At 40.9% G+C, this 17,738-nt stretch overlaps 1 protein-coding gene across 2 annotated transcripts; it reads right to left on the bottom strand.

The window, feature by feature from the left end:
• Positions 1 to 3,500: 3,500 nt before the first annotated feature.
• LOC143764686 (uncharacterized) lies at positions 3,501 to 17,101 on the bottom strand. 2 transcript variants are annotated; one of them, XM_077250518.1, is made up of 7 exons: positions 16,774 to 17,101; positions 11,709 to 11,800; positions 11,403 to 11,582; positions 11,205 to 11,328; positions 11,033 to 11,124; positions 10,743 to 10,833; positions 3,501 to 4,831 (listed from the first exon to the last, which is right to left on the bottom strand). In XM_077250518.1, the coding sequence occupies exons 2-7, from the start codon at positions 11,784 to 11,786 to the stop codon at positions 3,555 to 3,557; spliced, it is 1,842 nt and encodes a 613-aa protein (XP_077106633.1). In that variant the 5' UTR covers positions 11,787 to 11,800; positions 16,774 to 17,101; the 3' UTR covers positions 3,501 to 3,554. The 2 variants fall into 2 exon arrangements, with proteins under 2 accessions (XP_077106633.1, XP_077106634.1); XM_077250519.1 differs by having other exon boundaries at positions 3,501 to 4,828.
• Positions 17,102 to 17,738: the final 637 nt, after the last annotated feature.

Raw genomic sequence — 17,738 nt, 5'->3', positions numbered from 1 at the left:
GCCATGAAGGCCTGCTGCACAAAGTCTCCTTTTAACAGTTGTTGTAGAGATGTGTCTGCTGCTAGAACTTTGTGTGGCATTGCCCTGGTCTCTAATCTGAGCTGCTGTTAACCTGAGATTTCTGAGACTGGTGACTCGGATAAACTTATCCTCAGAAGCAGAGGTGTCTCGGTCTTCCTTTCCTGGGGCGGTCCTCATGTGAGCCAGTTTCTTTGTAGCGCTTGATGGTTTTTGTCACTGCACTTGGGGACACTTTCAAAGTTTGCCCAATTTTTCGGACTGACTAACCTTCATTTCTTAAAGTAATGATGGACACTCGTTTTTCTTTACTTAGAATTTGTATTATGGCAAGAAAAATGCAGCTAACAGTCTATTCAGTAGGACTATCAGCTGAGTATCCACCAGACGTCTGCACAACTGATGGTCCCAACCCCATTTATAAGGCAAGAAATCCCACTTATTAAACCTGACAGGGCACACCTGTGAATTAAAAACCATTCCAAGTGACTACCTCTTGAAGCTCATCAAGAGAATACCAAGAGTGTGCAAAGCAGTCATCAAAGCAAAAGGTGGCTACTTTGAAGAACCTAGAATATAAGACATAATTTCAGTTGTTTCACACTTTTTTGTTAAGTATATAATTCCACATGTGTTAATTCATAGTTTTGATACCTTCAGTGTGAATGCACAAATTTCATAGTCATGAAAATACAGAAAAATCTTTAAATGAGGTGTGTCCAAACTTTATATATATAAATAAAAGGGAAAATGAAGACAGCAATCCATAGTATCCAGGCTATCAATTTGGATACTATGGAGTGCTGCCTTCATTTTCCCTTTTTTGTCTGATTTTGGGCAAGTGTTGGACTCTGTTGCCTGGGAGGCCTGGCACCCGCTGGTGAGCATTGTGCTGTTTCAATTTTCTGTATATATGTGTATATATGTGTATAAATATATATGAGCAAAAAAGGAAAACAGCACACAAAAAAATAGAAAAAAGTGGGCTTTTAATGCCTGAATGGCGTGGCAACGTTTCAGATATGGTATCCTTTTTCAAGCTTGAAAAAGGATACCATATCCGAAACATTGCCACGTCGTTTAGGTATTAAAAGCCCACTTTTTTCTATTTTTTTGTGTGCTGTTTTCCTTTTTTGCTCATATGATTGAAGCCATTGGACCACTGGTTTGGAAAGCTCTGCACTACGATTGCGGTAATATTTGATACTGTTCCCATTTTGTTCTCTCTCTCTCTCTCTCTCTCTCTCTCTCTCTCTATATATATATATATATATATATATATATATATATATATATATTTATTTATTTATTTTTTTAATCGCCTTCTGCAAAAGAATGGTCAACGGACCTAAGGGAAAAGGTAGTTGAGCTGTATAAAACAGGAAAGGGATGCAAAAACATATCCAAGGAATTGATTATGCCAGTCAGCAGCGTTCAAACTGTGATTAACAAATGGAAATTCAGGGGCTCTGTAAAAACAAAACCACCGTCAGGTAGACTAGCAAAAATGTCATCCACAACTGCCAGGAAAATTGTTTGAGAGGCAAAAAAAAACCTACATATAACTTCAGCTGAAATACAGGACTCTTTGAAAACTAGTGGTGTGGCTGTTTCAAGATGCACAGTAAGGAGGCACTTAAAGAAAAATGGGCTGCATGGTCGAGTCGCCAGAAGAGAGCTATTACTGTGGAAATGCCACAAAGTATCTCGCAAACAATATGCAAAACAGTACACAGAAAAGCCTCAAAACTTCTGTAACAAGGTGATTTGGAGGGATGAGACCAAAATTTTACTTTTGGCAACAACAAGGCCTATGATTAAAGGAACACCATTCCTACTGTAAAGCACGGAGGAGGATTGCTGATGTTTTGGGGATGTGTGAGCTAAAAAGGCACATACAACTTGTGAAAGTTGAAGGAAAAATGAATGCAGCACGTTATCAGCAATTACTGGAGGCAAATTTGCACTCATCAGCCCGGAAACTGCGCATGGGGCGTATTTGGATGTTCCAATATGACACACAAGGCCAAGTCGACCTGTCATTGGCTACAGCAGAACAAAGTGAAGGTTCTGGAGTGGCCATCTCAGTCTCCTGGCCTCAATATCATTGACCCACTCTGGGGAGATCTCAAGCGCGCAGTTCATGCTAGACATCCCAGGAATTAACAGGAACTGGAGGCTTTTTGCCAAGAAGAGTGGGCAGCTTTACCATTTGAGAAAATAAAGAACCTCATCCACAATTAGAACAAAAGACTTCAAGCTGTCACTGATGTTAGAGGGGGCAATACACGGTATTAAGAAATGGGGTATGTGAACTTTTGATCAGGGTCATTTGGATGTTTTGGATTGTCATTATGATTTAAAATGAGAAAACACAGTAGTTTGACAGTAAATGGCTTCACCCAACCACTAAACATGAGAGGAGAAAAAGTTGTGGTGTTATCATTCATATTCTCTGAAAAAAGACCAAGAAAGGAAAAATTCTGCTGGGGTACGTAAACTTTTGAGCACAATTGTATATATTTTGAAACCTTTTATCATAATTTCTTCTTAAATTATTTACAATGTTAAACTGCCCGAGATGAACTCTTGACATATCATGTGGTCTTTTTTGGTGCCACATTTTTTCAACTTCACCAGTGCATGTATATATGGCTACGTTCTGTCACTTTCCATATTTTTTTTTTGTCCTGAGGAGGAAGCATGATACTTCAAAAACGTGCAAACAATAAAAAAAGCATATTATTAGTGTGGACTTAGATTTGCTGTTATATACCAGAAGCGTAGATTTTCGTCTTTTCTTTCCTTTCCACATACTACTGGTTCGGGAAACCAACTGCTCGGCAGCCGGTACCAAAGTCATAACTACAGATTGTAGAACAGAGCTTTGGGAAGCACTCATAGTTCTAGAAAACCGACCCTGAAGATCCTAGTTTCTGGTATTCCCTTGCCAGATTCACCACCTGATCAGAGAGTGTACAAACTGGATCCATTGGTGGTGGAAAAAAAAGTATAGGCCAGACATAATGTGACGCTAGTCACCATTCAGACGTTCTGGGGTCAGATACCAAGAGAACACGTACAAAAACTAAAGTGAAAAGATGAAGGCGAAGTCAAGTCATGTTCTGAGGTCAGAATATCAAGAAGAGAGCGGATTAGAGAAAAGGGGCTAGGGCAGATGGATGGTCAAAATGATCTCCAAGGTCAGCAAAGGATCAACAGAGCACAGAAATATAAGGCCAACCACTGAGCAGATGCTATTTCTGTCAGAGGTCTGAGACTGACAGCTTAGCTAAGTAATTGGGTAATCATCTGGAAAAGGGAACACCTGAAAGCACCACAGCACCTATTAGACTCAGATTGGATGGCTGAACTGTCTAGCAAAACGCTGACAGCTCAGCATACCCCTGCACCAGATTGGATGACTGAGCTGTCAGTCACAGCGTCCAAGACACACCAAGCAGAGGAATCGTGACACTCTGTTTATTAAGCAGTTGTTTATTAAGAGTTGATTTTCGAGTAAAACATTTCCCACATTAAGAATATGAAAAAGGCTTCTCCCCTGTGTGACTGCTCTGGTGGCTAAGAAGAGATGATTTCTTCACAAAACAGTTCCCACATTCTGAACATGAAAAAGGCTTCTCCCCTGTGTGTGTTCTCTGGTGTCTAACAAGATGTGATTTATAGCTAAAAGATTTCCAACATTCTGCACATGAAAAAGGTTTCTCCCCTGTGTGATTGCTCTGGTGACTAACAAGAGATGATTTCTTCACAAAACATTTCCCACATTCTGAACATGAAAAATGCTTCTCCCCTGTGTGCGTTCTCTGGTGTCTAACAAGATATGATTTATGGCTAAAACATTTCCAACATTCTGAACATGAAAAAGGCTTCTCCCCTGTGTGAATTTTCTGGTGATGAGCAAAATTTGATTTCTGTGCAAAATACCTCCCACATTCTGAACAAAAAAAAGGCTTCTCCCCTGTGTGGATTCTCTTGTGCTTAACAAAATCTGATTTCTGGTTAAAACATTTCCCACATTCTGAGCACGAAAAAGGCTTCTCCCCTGTGTGAGTTCTTTGGTGTGTAATAAGATTCCATCTATGTATAAAACATTTCCCACATTCTGAACATGAAAAAGGCTTCTCCTCTGTGTGAATTTTCTGGTGCCTAACAAAATTTGAGTTCTGTGCAAAATACCTCCCACCTTCTGAACAAAAAAAAGGTTTCTCCCCTGTGTGAATTCTCTGGTGCTTAACTAGATCTGATTTCTGGTTAAAACATTTCCCACATTCTGAACACGAAAAAGGCTTCTCCCCTGTGTGAATTCTTTGATGAACAACAAGATCTGATTTCTGCTTAAAACATTTCCCACACTCAGAACATGACAAAGGTTCTTCCCCTGTGTGTGTTCTCTGGTGACTAACAAGATCTGATTTCTGGTTAAAATATTTCCCACACTTGAAACAAGAAAATCTATTTTCTTCTGTGTGAATTGTTTGATGTTTAAGAAAAGACTTTTTGTTGGGAAAACTATTTCCATATTCTGAACGTGAAAACAGCTTCTTTGCTTGATGAGCAATTTGTTTTTTAATGCTTATATGGTAACTTTGATTTTCCTTAGTAGTCGATAATGAATCAGAAGACAGTACCAGATTTAAAGGACCAAATGACAGATCTTTGCTGTGAAGGGATGATGGTATATCTGGAGTACTGGCATTCACTTCAATTGTAATCTGTGGGATCTCAAGATCATCTGATATAAAAATTGAAGATGTTAGAGGTCCCTCTGGTCCGGTTGTACAATCATCTGCTAAGAATAAAACCAATTATTATTTTTGAATAAAATGTTCTTGAATTGTATATTTTTGAGCATTTCTACTTAAACTGTCTGCAAAAATGGTAAATTATGTAAAAAAAAAATGGATTATTCACGAAGACAATGACAGTTCACACCAAGTATTAGAAAAGACAACGCCTCAAACGTTGGTGAAAAAGAATCACATTTTATTCCGCCTCCTGTGGCAACGTTTCGATCGAACAGATCTTTCTCAAGAAAAATCTTTTGGATCAAAACGTTGCCACAGGAGGCGGAATAAAATGGGAATCTTTTTCACCAACGTTTGAGGTGCTGCCTTTTCTACTACTTGGTATGGACATTTTTCCAGGATGAACTACCTGGTTGTGACGTGCATCCTAAATAGTGTCCTGTAGGACTCTGGCTATATGAGGTGCGGTTTAACTTATTATTTTTTGATTGAATGATGGTTCACAGTCTAATAGAAAACCTCATAGGGTGAACCTGTAGAGCGTAGTGTTAAACTGTTTGTTAATTCTGCCTCCGAAATGTGTAATAAAAAGCAAACAAATCATGTTATGTAGTTAAAAATAATACTAATAAAAAGTTCTACTCATCTCACAAAAACAAGTCTTAATAAGGTCCATCATTGGTCAGTGGAAAAATAGGTCTCCACATTATTAGTGGCTCAAAGGCTCTTGAAAAACAACAAGGCTTCCATAAACCAATCCAGCAATATCCGCTCTCCCAAAGTCAAATACCCCCCTCACTAAGCCTTTCAGTGTATACAAACCACATTTAGCATCCATGTATTTGGCATTACCATAGTGAGAAGAACCCACATAATGCACAATCTGGGCACTATGTGTTGAGTAATAAAATGGCAAATGTGCAATTTTCACTTTTCAACATCCACTGGTTGCTAATTTTCAGAAAGTGGCTGTGGAGTCAAAATAGTCACTACCAGGGCTGTGGAGTCGGAGCCCATTTTGATGGAGTCGGAGTTGGAGTCGGTATACAATGGACCGTCTCCAACTCCTAAAATATATAATAAATTGGGTACAGTACTTCAATGCAGTTTGTGGGGAATATTTTTTTCATAAGAATTTGGGAAACTTATGAAATGTCCTAAAATTGTCTGTCCTATTCCTTATGTAAGGTCTAGAATTTTAGCTGAGATGAATCTGTGCTGCAGTTTATGTTCATAAGAAGTAGTGAAGCTCCTCCTCTACAGATAAGGGGAAAAAATATCAAAACACACTTCATCTCAGAACTTCTGGAGTGAACATGAAAGCAGGATTAAGGCAAGTACTTCTTAAAGCATATCTAAACTTTCAATAAACTGTGCATAAAACAATAGTTCAGTATATGTTGTCTCTGTATGCTTGATGTTTTTGTTTGTTTCCCTCTTAGCTCTTGTTTGGAGAAATTAGCTGCACTGATGACTTACTGTATATACACTATATATAGAATATACTGTAGGAGGAAAAAACTGTTTTCTATCATCTCAAATTTGGAAATGCAGTAACAGGATCGATGAGGACATATATACATTTGTGTGTGTGTGTGTGTGTGTGTTCTGGAATATAATTCTGCACAAACATGCTCCCTCTCTCCTCCCCTCTTCATAGACTGTGAAGAAATATGATGTGAAGCATTTAGTGAGCAGTACCCTGAGACAAGCCTGACATTGAAAGTTCAGAATAAAGCTATCTAACAACATATTTTAAAAGCTCTATACTTTTTTGTCCTACTGATTTATACAAAGAGGACCAAACAGATAATACTACAGAAGAACAGCAAAATGATTCTTCACAATTAGATGATCTTGTTGAAGCTGCTTCGCACCTCTTTCCTATTCATCACATGCGCTGTGTTGTGCACATGCTGCAGCTGGCAATAAAAGACAGCCTGCAAGAGGGACATGCTGGAACTATGACTAGCAAAGTGAGGAAATTGGCTATTGCTGCCAGAACCGCAAAAATTAATTCTATCTTGAAGAGACATGCTGGAAAAGGGGCAAATGTGGTTCAAGCCACTGACTCGGTGGGGCAGCACCTATTTAATGATTGAGTGATTGCTTGAGCTGAAATCCTTCCTTGTAGATAAGGCCATCCCTTAGGTAACACTACATGAAGGTCAATGGACGCAGGTGGCTGAATTGAAGGAATTGCTTCATCACCCATTTACTGTGACTAAAAAGTTACAAGCTGAGGATTTAACTCCTGGCATTTTTATAAAGAAGTGTAAGAACTTGTTGTTTTGTCTGTCCTAAAGAGGAGGTTTAATCGCATATCGCATTGCTGCTTCAATGAAACGGAGAGAGACTCTGCTATTAAAAAATAAAATTCTTCTGGCAGCTGTTTATGTAGACCTGAGTCATCGTATATTGCAGGATGATCAACAGCTTACTAAAGGAAAAGAGGTAGCAGGTAGGATGAGTAGGCTACAGGACGGCCAAGAGCAAGAGGACTCGGGTCCTGCCAGCGCTGCTGCTGCTGTTTCTTCATCCTCATCAGATGAGGAGTTCGATTTTGAAAAGTATTTGGACGACATGGAGCAGGCAAAGCATTGCCGCAGGGAAAAAGATTCCACTCCCATAGAAAACAGAGTGACTATATTTCAGCAACATTTTTCACTTGCTCTCATAGAAGTAGAAGAGTTCAATCGTTCATCAAAACTGACTGTGCACAAGGCAATTCCTTTAGACCCAGAAATTGATAGAGATGTTGCCTATGTGGTTACTGCTTTGCCACCAACCCAAGTTAGTGTAGAGAGGTTGTTCTCTAGCCTTAAAATAATTTCTCAGAACAAATACATAGACTGCACAAATGTTATTCTGTACTTTTTTTTGTTGAAAACTGTTTTTCCTACATACTGCAAAGTGTCTAATAAATTGTAAATATGCAAAAAAAAATTGTTCCAAAGTTGTATTCCAATAAATATATTTTATTTTCTATCTAAGTGGCTTGATTATTGTATCATATAAATGCCTGATGTTACCATTTTACTACAGTAAATTTATCACAAACTTAAACATGAGCCCTGTGTGAGGGAGTCAGTGTAATGGAAACAGAGGAGTCCGAGTCAAAAGTTTGGCTTACCGACTCCACAGTCCTGGTCACTACCCCTATAGACTATTTCCCGGAGGGTTATAATTTCCAAAATGGCGTCAATTTATGGGGATTTCTAATCTGATTTTCCACCATTTTGTCATATTAAGTCTTCTGCATATGGTGTGATCCATTTTCTCTGGGATCTGCTTCTATGACGTTGGCTTATGTCAACAGGAGCCACCTTATTCATTTTGCAGGCACCGCTAGTGATGAAGGAGATGTCGAAACCAGAAGCTCTGGATGGCGCAGGCTCTGTCCCACCACTAGAATTAGGGTGCCTGAGACCATTAGCAACATCCAGTCTGGCAGAATGGGTGTGTGTGCTGTCAAGCTGAAGTAATCTGATCCCTACTTCAGGAAATTGTACAGCACCACGCCCTTCTGAAGCTTGAAGCATATTGCTGGAGCTGCAAGATACAGCCCTGTTCTCCTCTGTTTCAGTCCTCTGTGCTCAGCTCTCACCTTGTGTATTTGTTTCCTGTTGTGACCCCGACCCGTTTACTGACTACTCTTGTGTCTTCTGATTTTCGATTTTCTCTGCTCTAATGGTTATGGTCCGGCTACCTGACTATTCTTCTTCCCAGCTCACACCAACAGAGAGGCAGGTAACAAAATGGCCCAAGCCTAAGGGTGTCTGTGTAAGTCCAGATCCATGTAGGGGGATTAAAGGGTGATTGTCAAAACTGTGACTACAGACAATAACAGATCTACTGAAATGATCATGTTGAACAGGATGCTTCATTAAATAAATGAGTAACTGGTGGTAAAACCTCTCAAGTAATTATGTGGCTCAGTGGCCGATGGCAATTTAAACTATTTTTTAAATTAGCAAACTAGAAACGCATCAGAGTGTTCTATTGCCCACATGTGGAAATTTTACTCTTCCTTTTTAAACATGAAATAAAGTTTTGAAGATTTTTTAATCAGGGGTGCCTTCCTATTTTGTACATGTTGGTGGATTTCACTGCAGTTCAGCAGCTTTGGATATGGCACTCTGCAAGATTGAAACAGGCATGCAATGATTTAGTACAGTGATATCACTCCCTTTTTGTCACAACCCATTTTTTGATTCGTGGCAGCTCTGGTTCCACTCTGCTTTAAATGTAGCTATTTCCCTTTCAGGCCAGCAAGGATTAATGTCAGTTTTTTCTTCACTGGAAATCTTCTGCAGTTGCAGAGTTGCTGGGTCAGCTGATGTGAGTGGGTGACCACTCCCACCATCCTTGAAATGGTCACCTGATGCATCAGCTGACTGTTGGGGATATAGTTTCTCTATGGAGACCAGCCTTGCAGTGGCAGCTCTCTGGTGTCTACTGTTTCTGGAGTTTGGAGTCCAGCTTCTGAGTCATCTGCGGTGTGGAGCTTGGCAGTGGAGACTGGAAGCCAAGTGTGTTTTCTCCTCTTCCCTTTCGTGTTTGTCACTGTCCCCTGAGTGATACTATCTGCAGTGGTGAGGCTAGAGCTCCTTTCCGGCCAGTGCTAGGTGACAGCGAGGGACCAGGTTCCTGACATCGATTGAGGGGAAGGACCCACTTTGGGCACTAGGGGAGTGCAGGGACAGGCTCACCTTTGAGCTGAGGTGGTGACCATCCCCCGTTTCCCAATCAGTAGGGCATTCCTCTCCCCATTTCCATCCCATTGTGTGTGTGTTGCGCCATCCGCTGACCGACCCCCTGTTGGGTCGTGTCACTTTGTGACTTTTTTTTTCTTACTATTTTTTAAACTAAGGATCAATATTTTCTGTCAGATGACATTCAAAGAGAACTGTTTATAGTACTGCAGGGCTGAGGCGTCTTAAATTTAGATCTTGGACATTTAGAAGAGGAAATGGAGACCTTTATAAAAATATTATCATGGAGATACAGACTCACATAAGTGAGCCAGTACAATCCCACCACAATCAATCAATCATACAGAATGAACCTGTAAGAAAAAAAAAGACCTAGGAAAAAAATATGTTATATTCCCAACAACGTGTATATATATGAAGTGAGAACTCCAACACTAAACCATGAGTTGTACTCATTTATGGTGGACCATTGGGGCTACTATGAGTCCTGACAACAAGAGTAGAGTAAGTATTAGTGCTCCCCATTTCAGGAGAGATTGTGCAATAATCTGAATTCCTTAGGATTAAAAACATAATGTAATTTATGACGTGGAATGAATCCATGAAACCCGGGCTCGAGCCATGCCAACACATCTCCTGCAGACGTGAATAAATGTACTGTATATTACAGCCATCAGCCACACACAGCTTAGAGATATATCATGGCACAGGTGTAATGTTTTTTGTGTAGTTTACCACAATTCTCCTTGAAGTTAGTCGGTTTTAAAAGAAAATTAAAAGTCAGGATAAAGGGAAACTGCTGTTATTGTACAGAATTTCACTTGGTCCTCACTGCACATTTAATGCTGTTGATCATAAAAACGAAGTTTCTAGGAAGCCAACAGCATCATTACCCTCCTCTTTCTCATAGAGGCCCATCATATTTTTCTTCAAGTGATTTTTTTAACTTGTCAGCACATTCTACATAAGCTGTAATTTGGCTTTGTAGTGTACAGATCTGGGCAGGTAACGGTCAGCGTCTCCAGGGTGCAGGTGGATCATTCAAGTTGTAAGTTCTATAGTAAAGGGCTTTCAATACCCAAAGTAATTTGAACACTTTTGGATGGAGAAGAATGTTGTGGTCTAGAGGCAAAATGGTGATCACACAATTGTGATACCCCCGGACTACACCGATAAAGCAGCCACAGCCGGTGACTGAAAAGAATCTGTGACGTCTCTGTATTTAGTGGTTATCACTCACCTGGGCAGTCATATGTAGGAATCTCCTCTTTACATTGATCATCACCCCTCACATATGTCTCTGTAGTATTAATATGGGTCAGATCTTCACCCTGAAACAAATATTGTAAAAGTCACAGAGAGATGGAGAAGTCACGTGTATGATCAGCTCTAATCCTGCCATCTCCGTCGTTCTCATTACACAAGTATAAAACATAATAATTCTGGTGGCTAAAACAAGACTGAGCACAAGACCTTCACAGACATCTACACATCATAGGGGAGATCTCATGACACCTTCTCTCCATCTACCTGATTATCCAGAGGAACATTGGGATCTTCTTGTTTACAGTCCTGTGGAAGAGGACGGAGACATCTTTCTATTGTCCTCTTACTGGATAGATCTGGAGGAAACACATACAGGGACTGAATTCATTCTTTTACAGATAATTATAGGCCATGCGTATTTAGTCCTGTCCATTACCTGGTGATGTGAGGGGCTGAGGAACCTCTGTCATAATGTCCTTGTATAGCTCTTTGTGTCCTTCTAAATACTCCCACTCCTCCAGGGAAAAATAGACAGCGACATCCTGACACCTTATAGGAACCTGACACATACAATGATACCGTCATCCCCCTGATCCCTTCATATCCTTACTGTACAATGTCCCAGCAGTGTCACCTCTCCGGTCAGCAGCTCAATCATCTTGTAGGTCAGTTCTAGGATCTTCTGGTCATTGATTTTATCATGTATCAGGGGTTGAGGTGGAGGCCCCATGATTGGGCTCAGGGGTCTTCCCCATCCTTCAGACACAGGGTCCTGATAGCGCTCACTAGAGGTCTTCTTCACTACTGTGTAATCCTGATTATGGAGAGACACATTTATAAATTTCATTACAGACATTCCCATAGTCCTCACCTATCCAGTTCTGTCCATCTGTTATCCCCATAGATAATCATGTAATGTGACGTCATCAGAATCTCTCACCTCTCCAGTAAGACGGAAGAGGATCTCTAGGGTGAGGTGTAATATCCTCTCCGCCATCTTGTCTCTGTCCATATTCATTGTATTTTAGGGACCTGATTGAGAAGATGAGCCGATGTGAGATCATAAAGAATTCTGTGTAATAATACAATTACTGGAGATAATAAGGGAAACATATGAGGAGATTTATTATTTTACACTTTTTAGTTTTCTTCTTTAACCCCTTTACCCCCAAGGGTGGTTTGCATGTTAATGACCGGGCCAATTTTTACAATTCTGACCACTGTCCCTTTATGAGGTTATAACTCTGGAACGCTTCAACGGATACCGGTGATTCTGACATTGTTTTCTCGCGACATATTGTACTTCATGAGAGTGATAACATTTCTTTGATATTACCTGCGTTTATTTGTGAAAAAAACAGAAATTTGGCGAAAATTTTGAAAATTTCGCAATTTTCCATCTTTGAATTTTTATTCAATAAAATTACAGAGACATGTCACACAAAATACTTAATAAGTAACATTTCCCACATATCTACTTTACATCAGCACAATTTTGGAACCAACTTTTTTTTCTGTTAGGGAGTTATAAGGGTTAAAATTTGATTAGCAATTTCTCATTTTTACAACATTTTTTTTTAGGGACCACATCTCATTTGAAGTCATTTTGAGGGGTCTATATGATAGAAAATAACCAAGTGTGACAACATTCTAAAAACTGCACCCCTCAAGGTGCTCAAAACCACATTCAAGAAGTTTATTAACCCTTCAGGTGTTTCACAGGAATTTTTGGAATGTTTAAATAAAAATGAACATTTAACTTTTTTTCACAAAAAATTTACTTCAGCTCCAATTTGTTTTATTTAACAGGAGAAAATGGAGCCCAAAAGTTGTTGTACAATTTGTCCTGAGTACGACAATACCCCATATGTGGGGGTAAACCACTGTTTGGGTGCATGGTAGAGCTCGGAAGCGAAGGAGCACCATTTGACTTTTCAATGCAAAATTGACTGGAATTGAGATGGGACGCCATGTTGCGTTTGGAGAGCCCCTGATGTGCTTAAACATTGAAACCCCCCTCAAGTGACACCATTTTGGAAAGTAGACCCCCTAAGGAACTTATCTAGATGTGTGGTGAGCACTTTGACCCATTAAGTGATTCACAGAAGTTTATAATGCAGAGCCGTAAAAATAAAAAATCATATTTTTTCACAAAAATGATCTTTTCGCCCCCAATTTTTTATTTTCCCAAGGGTAAGAGAAGAAATTGGACCCCAAAATTTGTCCTGAGTACGCTGATACCCCATATGTGGGGGTAAACCACTGTTTGGGCGCATGGGAGAGCTCTGAAGGGAAGGAACGCCGTTTGACGTTTCAATGCAAAATTGACAGGAATTGAGATGGGACGTCATGTTGCGTTTGGAGAGCCACTGATGTGCCTAAACATTGCAACCCCCCACAAGTGACACCATTTTGGAAAGTAGGCCCCCTAAGGAACTCATCTAGATGTGTTGTGAGAGCTTTGAACCCCCAAGTGTTTCACTACAGTTCATAATGCAGAGCCGTGAAAATAAAAATTATATTTTTTTCCACAAAAATTATTTTTTAGCCCCAGTTTTGTATTTTTCCAAGGGTAACAGTTGAAATTAGACCCTAAAAGTTGTTGTCCAATTTGTCCTGAGTACGCTGATACCCCATATGTGGGGGGGTAACCACCGTTTGAGGGCATGGCAGAGCTCGGAAGGGAAGGAGCGTCATTTGGAATGCAGACTTAGATGGATTGGTCTGCAGGCATCACATTGCGTTGCAGAGCCCCTAATGTACCTAAGCAGTAGAAACCCCCCACAAGTGACCCCATATTGGAAACTAGACCCCCCAGGGAACTTATCTAGATGTGTTGTGAGAACTTTGAACCCCCAAGTGTTTCACTACAGTTTATAACGCAGAGCCGTGAAAATAAAAAATCTTTTTTTTTTTCCACAAAAATTATTTTTTAGCCCCCAGTTTTGTATTTTCACAAGGGTAACAGGAGAAATTGGACCTGAAAAGTTGTTGTCCAATGTGTCCTGAGTACGCTGATACCCCATATGTTGGGGTAAACCCCTGTTTGGGCACACGGGAGAGCTCGGAAAGGAAGGAGCACTGTTTTACTTTTTCACCGTAGAATTGGCTGGAATTTAGATCGGACGCCATGTCGGGTTTGGAGAGTCCCTGATGTGCCTAAACAGTGAGAACCCCCCCAATTCTAACTGAAAACCTAATCCAAACACATCCCTAACCCTAATCCCAAAGGTAACCCTAACCACACCCCTAACCCTGACACACCCCTAACTCTAATCCCAACCCTAATCCCAACCGTAAATGTAATCCAAACCCTAACCCTAACTTTAGCCCCAACCCTAACTGTAGCCTTAACCCTAGCCCTAACCCTAGCCCTAACCTTAATGGGAAAATGGAAATAAATACATTTTTTTTATTTTTTTATTTTTCGCTAACTAAGGGGGTGATGAAGGGGGGGTTGATTTACTTTTATAGTGGGTTTTTTAGCGGATTTTTATGATTGGCAGCCGTCACACACTGAATGACGCTTTTTATTGCAAAAAATATTTTTTTCGTTACCACATTTTGAGAGCTATAATTTTTCCATATTTTGGTCCACAGAGTCATGTGAGGTCTTGTTTTTTGCGGGACAAGTTGACGTTTTTATTTGTAACATTTTCGGGCACATGACATTTTTTGATCGCTTTTTATTCCGATTTTTGTGAGGCAGAATGACCAAAATCCAGCTATTCATGAATTTCTTTTGGGGGAGGCGTTTATACCGTTCCGCGTTTGGTAAAATGGATAAAGCAGTTTTATTCATCCGGTCAGTACGATTACAGCGATACCTCATTTATATTATTTTTTTATGTTTTGGTGCTTTTATACAATAAAAACTATTTTATAGAAAAAATAATTATTTTTGCATCGCTTTATTCTGAGGACTATAACTTTTTTATTTCTTCTTTGATGATGCTGCATGGTGGCTCTTTTTTTGCAGGACAAGATGACGTTTTCAGCGGTACCATGGTTATTTATATCCGTCTTTTTGATCGCGTGTTATTCCACTTTTTATTTGGCGGTATGATAATAAAGCGTTGTTTTTTGCCTCGTTTTTTTTGTTGTTGTTTTTTTTTTTACGGTCTTCACTGAAGGGGTTAACTAGTGGGACAGTTTTATAGGTCGGGTCGCTACGGATGCGGCGATACTAAATATGTGTGCTTTTATTGTTTTTTTTATTATTTAGATAATTAAATGTATTTATAGGAACAATATATATATATTTTTTTGCTTTTTTGGGGGGAAATTATAATTTTTTTTTTTACACATGTGAAAATTTTTTTTTTTTACACTATAACATTGCCCCGGGGGGGGGAGCATGATGTTATAGTGTAAGATCGCCGATCTGACACTTTGCTGTGCACTGTGTCAGATCGGCGATCTGACGTGCACAGCTCCTGGAGGCTTCCTGGCGCCTGCTCTGAGCAGGCGCAGTGAAGCCACCTCCCTGCAGAACCCGGATGCCGTGGCCATCTTGGACCGGGCCTGCTGCAGGGAGGAGGAGGTAAGAGACCCTGTAATCGCGTTGCTCTGGGGGTCTCAGGGAAGCCCGCAGGGAGCCCCCTCCCTGCGCGATGCTTCCCTATACCGCCGGAACACTGCGATCATGTTTGATCACAGTGTGCCGGGGGTTAATGTACCGGGGGCGGTCCGTGACCGCTCCTGGCACCTAGTTCCGGATGTCAGCTGCGATAGTCAGCTGACACCCGGCCGCGCTACCCCCGTGAACGCGGCCGATTGCGCTGGACGTACTTTCCCGTCGGTGGTCATACGGGCCCACCCCACATCGACGGGATAGTACGTCCGATGTTAGAAAGGGGTTAAGTCTACTAATAAAACCTATATATTTTAGGCCACAGATAACAAGCAGTTTCTTCCTCGGAGTCGGCAGCTGAATACGTTTCTCATAGACTCTTCTTCCACAACGCTAATTCTCGTCTCATTTACCGAATCGGCATTAGCAATACTGCAGGAGATATTCATTACACGTGACATGAGAAAAAACTACTTCATGATGAGGACGACATCTTCATCTTCTACTACGGCTCTAGAAACATATTTGGCCAGAGTCCGTCACTGACTCCATCACCACCGGCCGTCTATATGAATGTGAATACTGTGTCTGGCGGAAGGGATGTTGGTACTGGGGAATGTTATACTGTGTGGAGGCCAAGAAAGGGGCACTGTGCTATGAGAGTGAGGCCGGCGTCACACTAAACGTATGGAAAATCGGTCCAAGTCTCCCTGCCGAGAGTCGCACAAGTGTTCTCCTATGGTCATCCGTGTGTAATGCGATTTTCTCCCACCCATGTATCCGTATGACATGCGTATGGCTTTACATTTCTCACTGATTTTCTTAATTGAATTAATTTGCACAATGGGTTGAAATTAGGAAAATGTGTGCGTATTTGTCGAATGCTACACAAATGTTCCATGTGGTGTCCGATTTTTTCTTGCACCCATAGACTTGCATTGGCGAGTCTCAGACAATGTACGAGTACAATCACAGCACGCTGAATACTCCTGAGAAAATAAACGCTGATGGGAGCTGCCCCACAGATTAACACTGGTCCGAGCACTATGCGATGTTTTCTTACATAGCACTTGTCCGTATTCTACGGTAGTGTGACGCCGGCCTAATACATGTTTCCTTGGTTTTTCATAGGTGGGTCATTTGTATCTATCAGCGGAAAAGGAACAAAACCATTGTGATTTTTATAAGGAGGCAACACAAAACCCCCTAAATCTAACATATTTATAACATCCCCACCATTTGTGAGTCTTCAGGGTGAGTCGCTATCTCACCATTGGATTACAGCTGATACTATGAAGCGAAAGTGACTAAACAGACTTTCTGTCACATCCATAAAGGGGCACTTTTCCGTGTTTGTCAGAACTGCCCGAGGATTATTAGAGGTGAGTTTCCCCCAATTAGAAGGGACACCTGTGGATACTGGGGTCTTTACCTGCTACAGTTTCTCCCAAAGGGTTAAACGCCGTCTGTAACTTCAGTGTCTTTCTATGAAGCTTCTTCTCTGAACTTTCTTCCTGTTTTCTGCCGTATTTCTATTACTCTCCGGAATCAGGAATGTATTAAGTCCTATAGAAACTGCGGAGAAAGAATCATTTCTAATTCTGTGTTTCCAGGATTCTTCTTGTGGGAATTGGCTGCGATATCCCCTGTGCAATATATTACTAGTATTAATGCGCCAGTAATGGGGAATCTCCACATCCCTCCACCTGCAGAGCCGCACACCACATATACGGCTGTTCTGTGCGCACAGGACCTGTGATGAGGTCACAGGAGGGGAGGAGTCAGGGGTCACATGATCAGGGGCCTCAGTGTATGGTAGAGGCTAAATCCAAGCGGCTAGATGGACCTCTGCTGATGCCATGCCCATGTGACCATGTGTGGGAATGATGTCACAGGAAGGGGCGGTGCCTTTCCCTCCATACTGCAGTGGCTAGTTCCCAGTGGACAGAGGGATCTGGTCCTTTACACCACTTGGCTTTAGCTTTCTCACAGTGAGCCGACTTTTTCCCAGTGGGCTATAGGACTTATTGTATAGAAATATATAGGAATCCGGTATTTTTTTCTTTCACAGTAAGGGTAAGTTCACACAAGGCGTATTTGCTGAATTTTTTTCTGCAGCAAAACCTTGGCAGAAAAGATGCGTTTTTGGTGCGGTTTTTTTTTTGTCGTGCTTTTTTCATGCGTTTTTTTCTCTTTGTGCATGCTAATAAAGTTGAGTGCACACAGAGAAAAAAAACTTCTTGTAGATAGAATGAATAGATAGAATAGATACATTTCAAAAAACTGACCGTCACATCCAAACATAGACTAAGTGTGAACAGGTGCTGAACCTAGAGTAACCAACTCATATACAGTCAAGTAAATAAGGCAGCACACTGCAGCGCTGAAACATGCAAA

This window comes from Ranitomeya variabilis, chromosome 4 (genome assembly GCF_051348905.1).
Source record: "Ranitomeya variabilis isolate aRanVar5 chromosome 4, aRanVar5.hap1, whole genome shotgun sequence".
NCBI lineage: Eukaryota > Metazoa > Chordata > Amphibia > Anura > Dendrobatidae > Ranitomeya > Ranitomeya variabilis.
This window is presented reverse-complemented; position numbering and strand designations above follow the sequence as displayed.

Excerpts from the sequence above, each read along its gene's own strand:
- LOC143764686 (XM_077250518.1), bottom strand. The coding sequence starts at position 11,786 with ATGAATATGGACAGAGACAAGATGGCGGAGAGGATATTACACCTCACC. Across the intron at positions 11,329-11,402 it reads TTGAGCTGCTGACCGGAGAG|GTTCCTATAAGGTGTCAGGA; the intron begins GTGACACTGCTG and ends TGTATGTGTCAG. Across the intron at positions 4,832-10,742 it reads TCCTACATATGACTGCCCAG|CAGATGATTGTACAACCGGA; the intron begins GTGAGTGATAAC and ends TTTTATTCTTAG.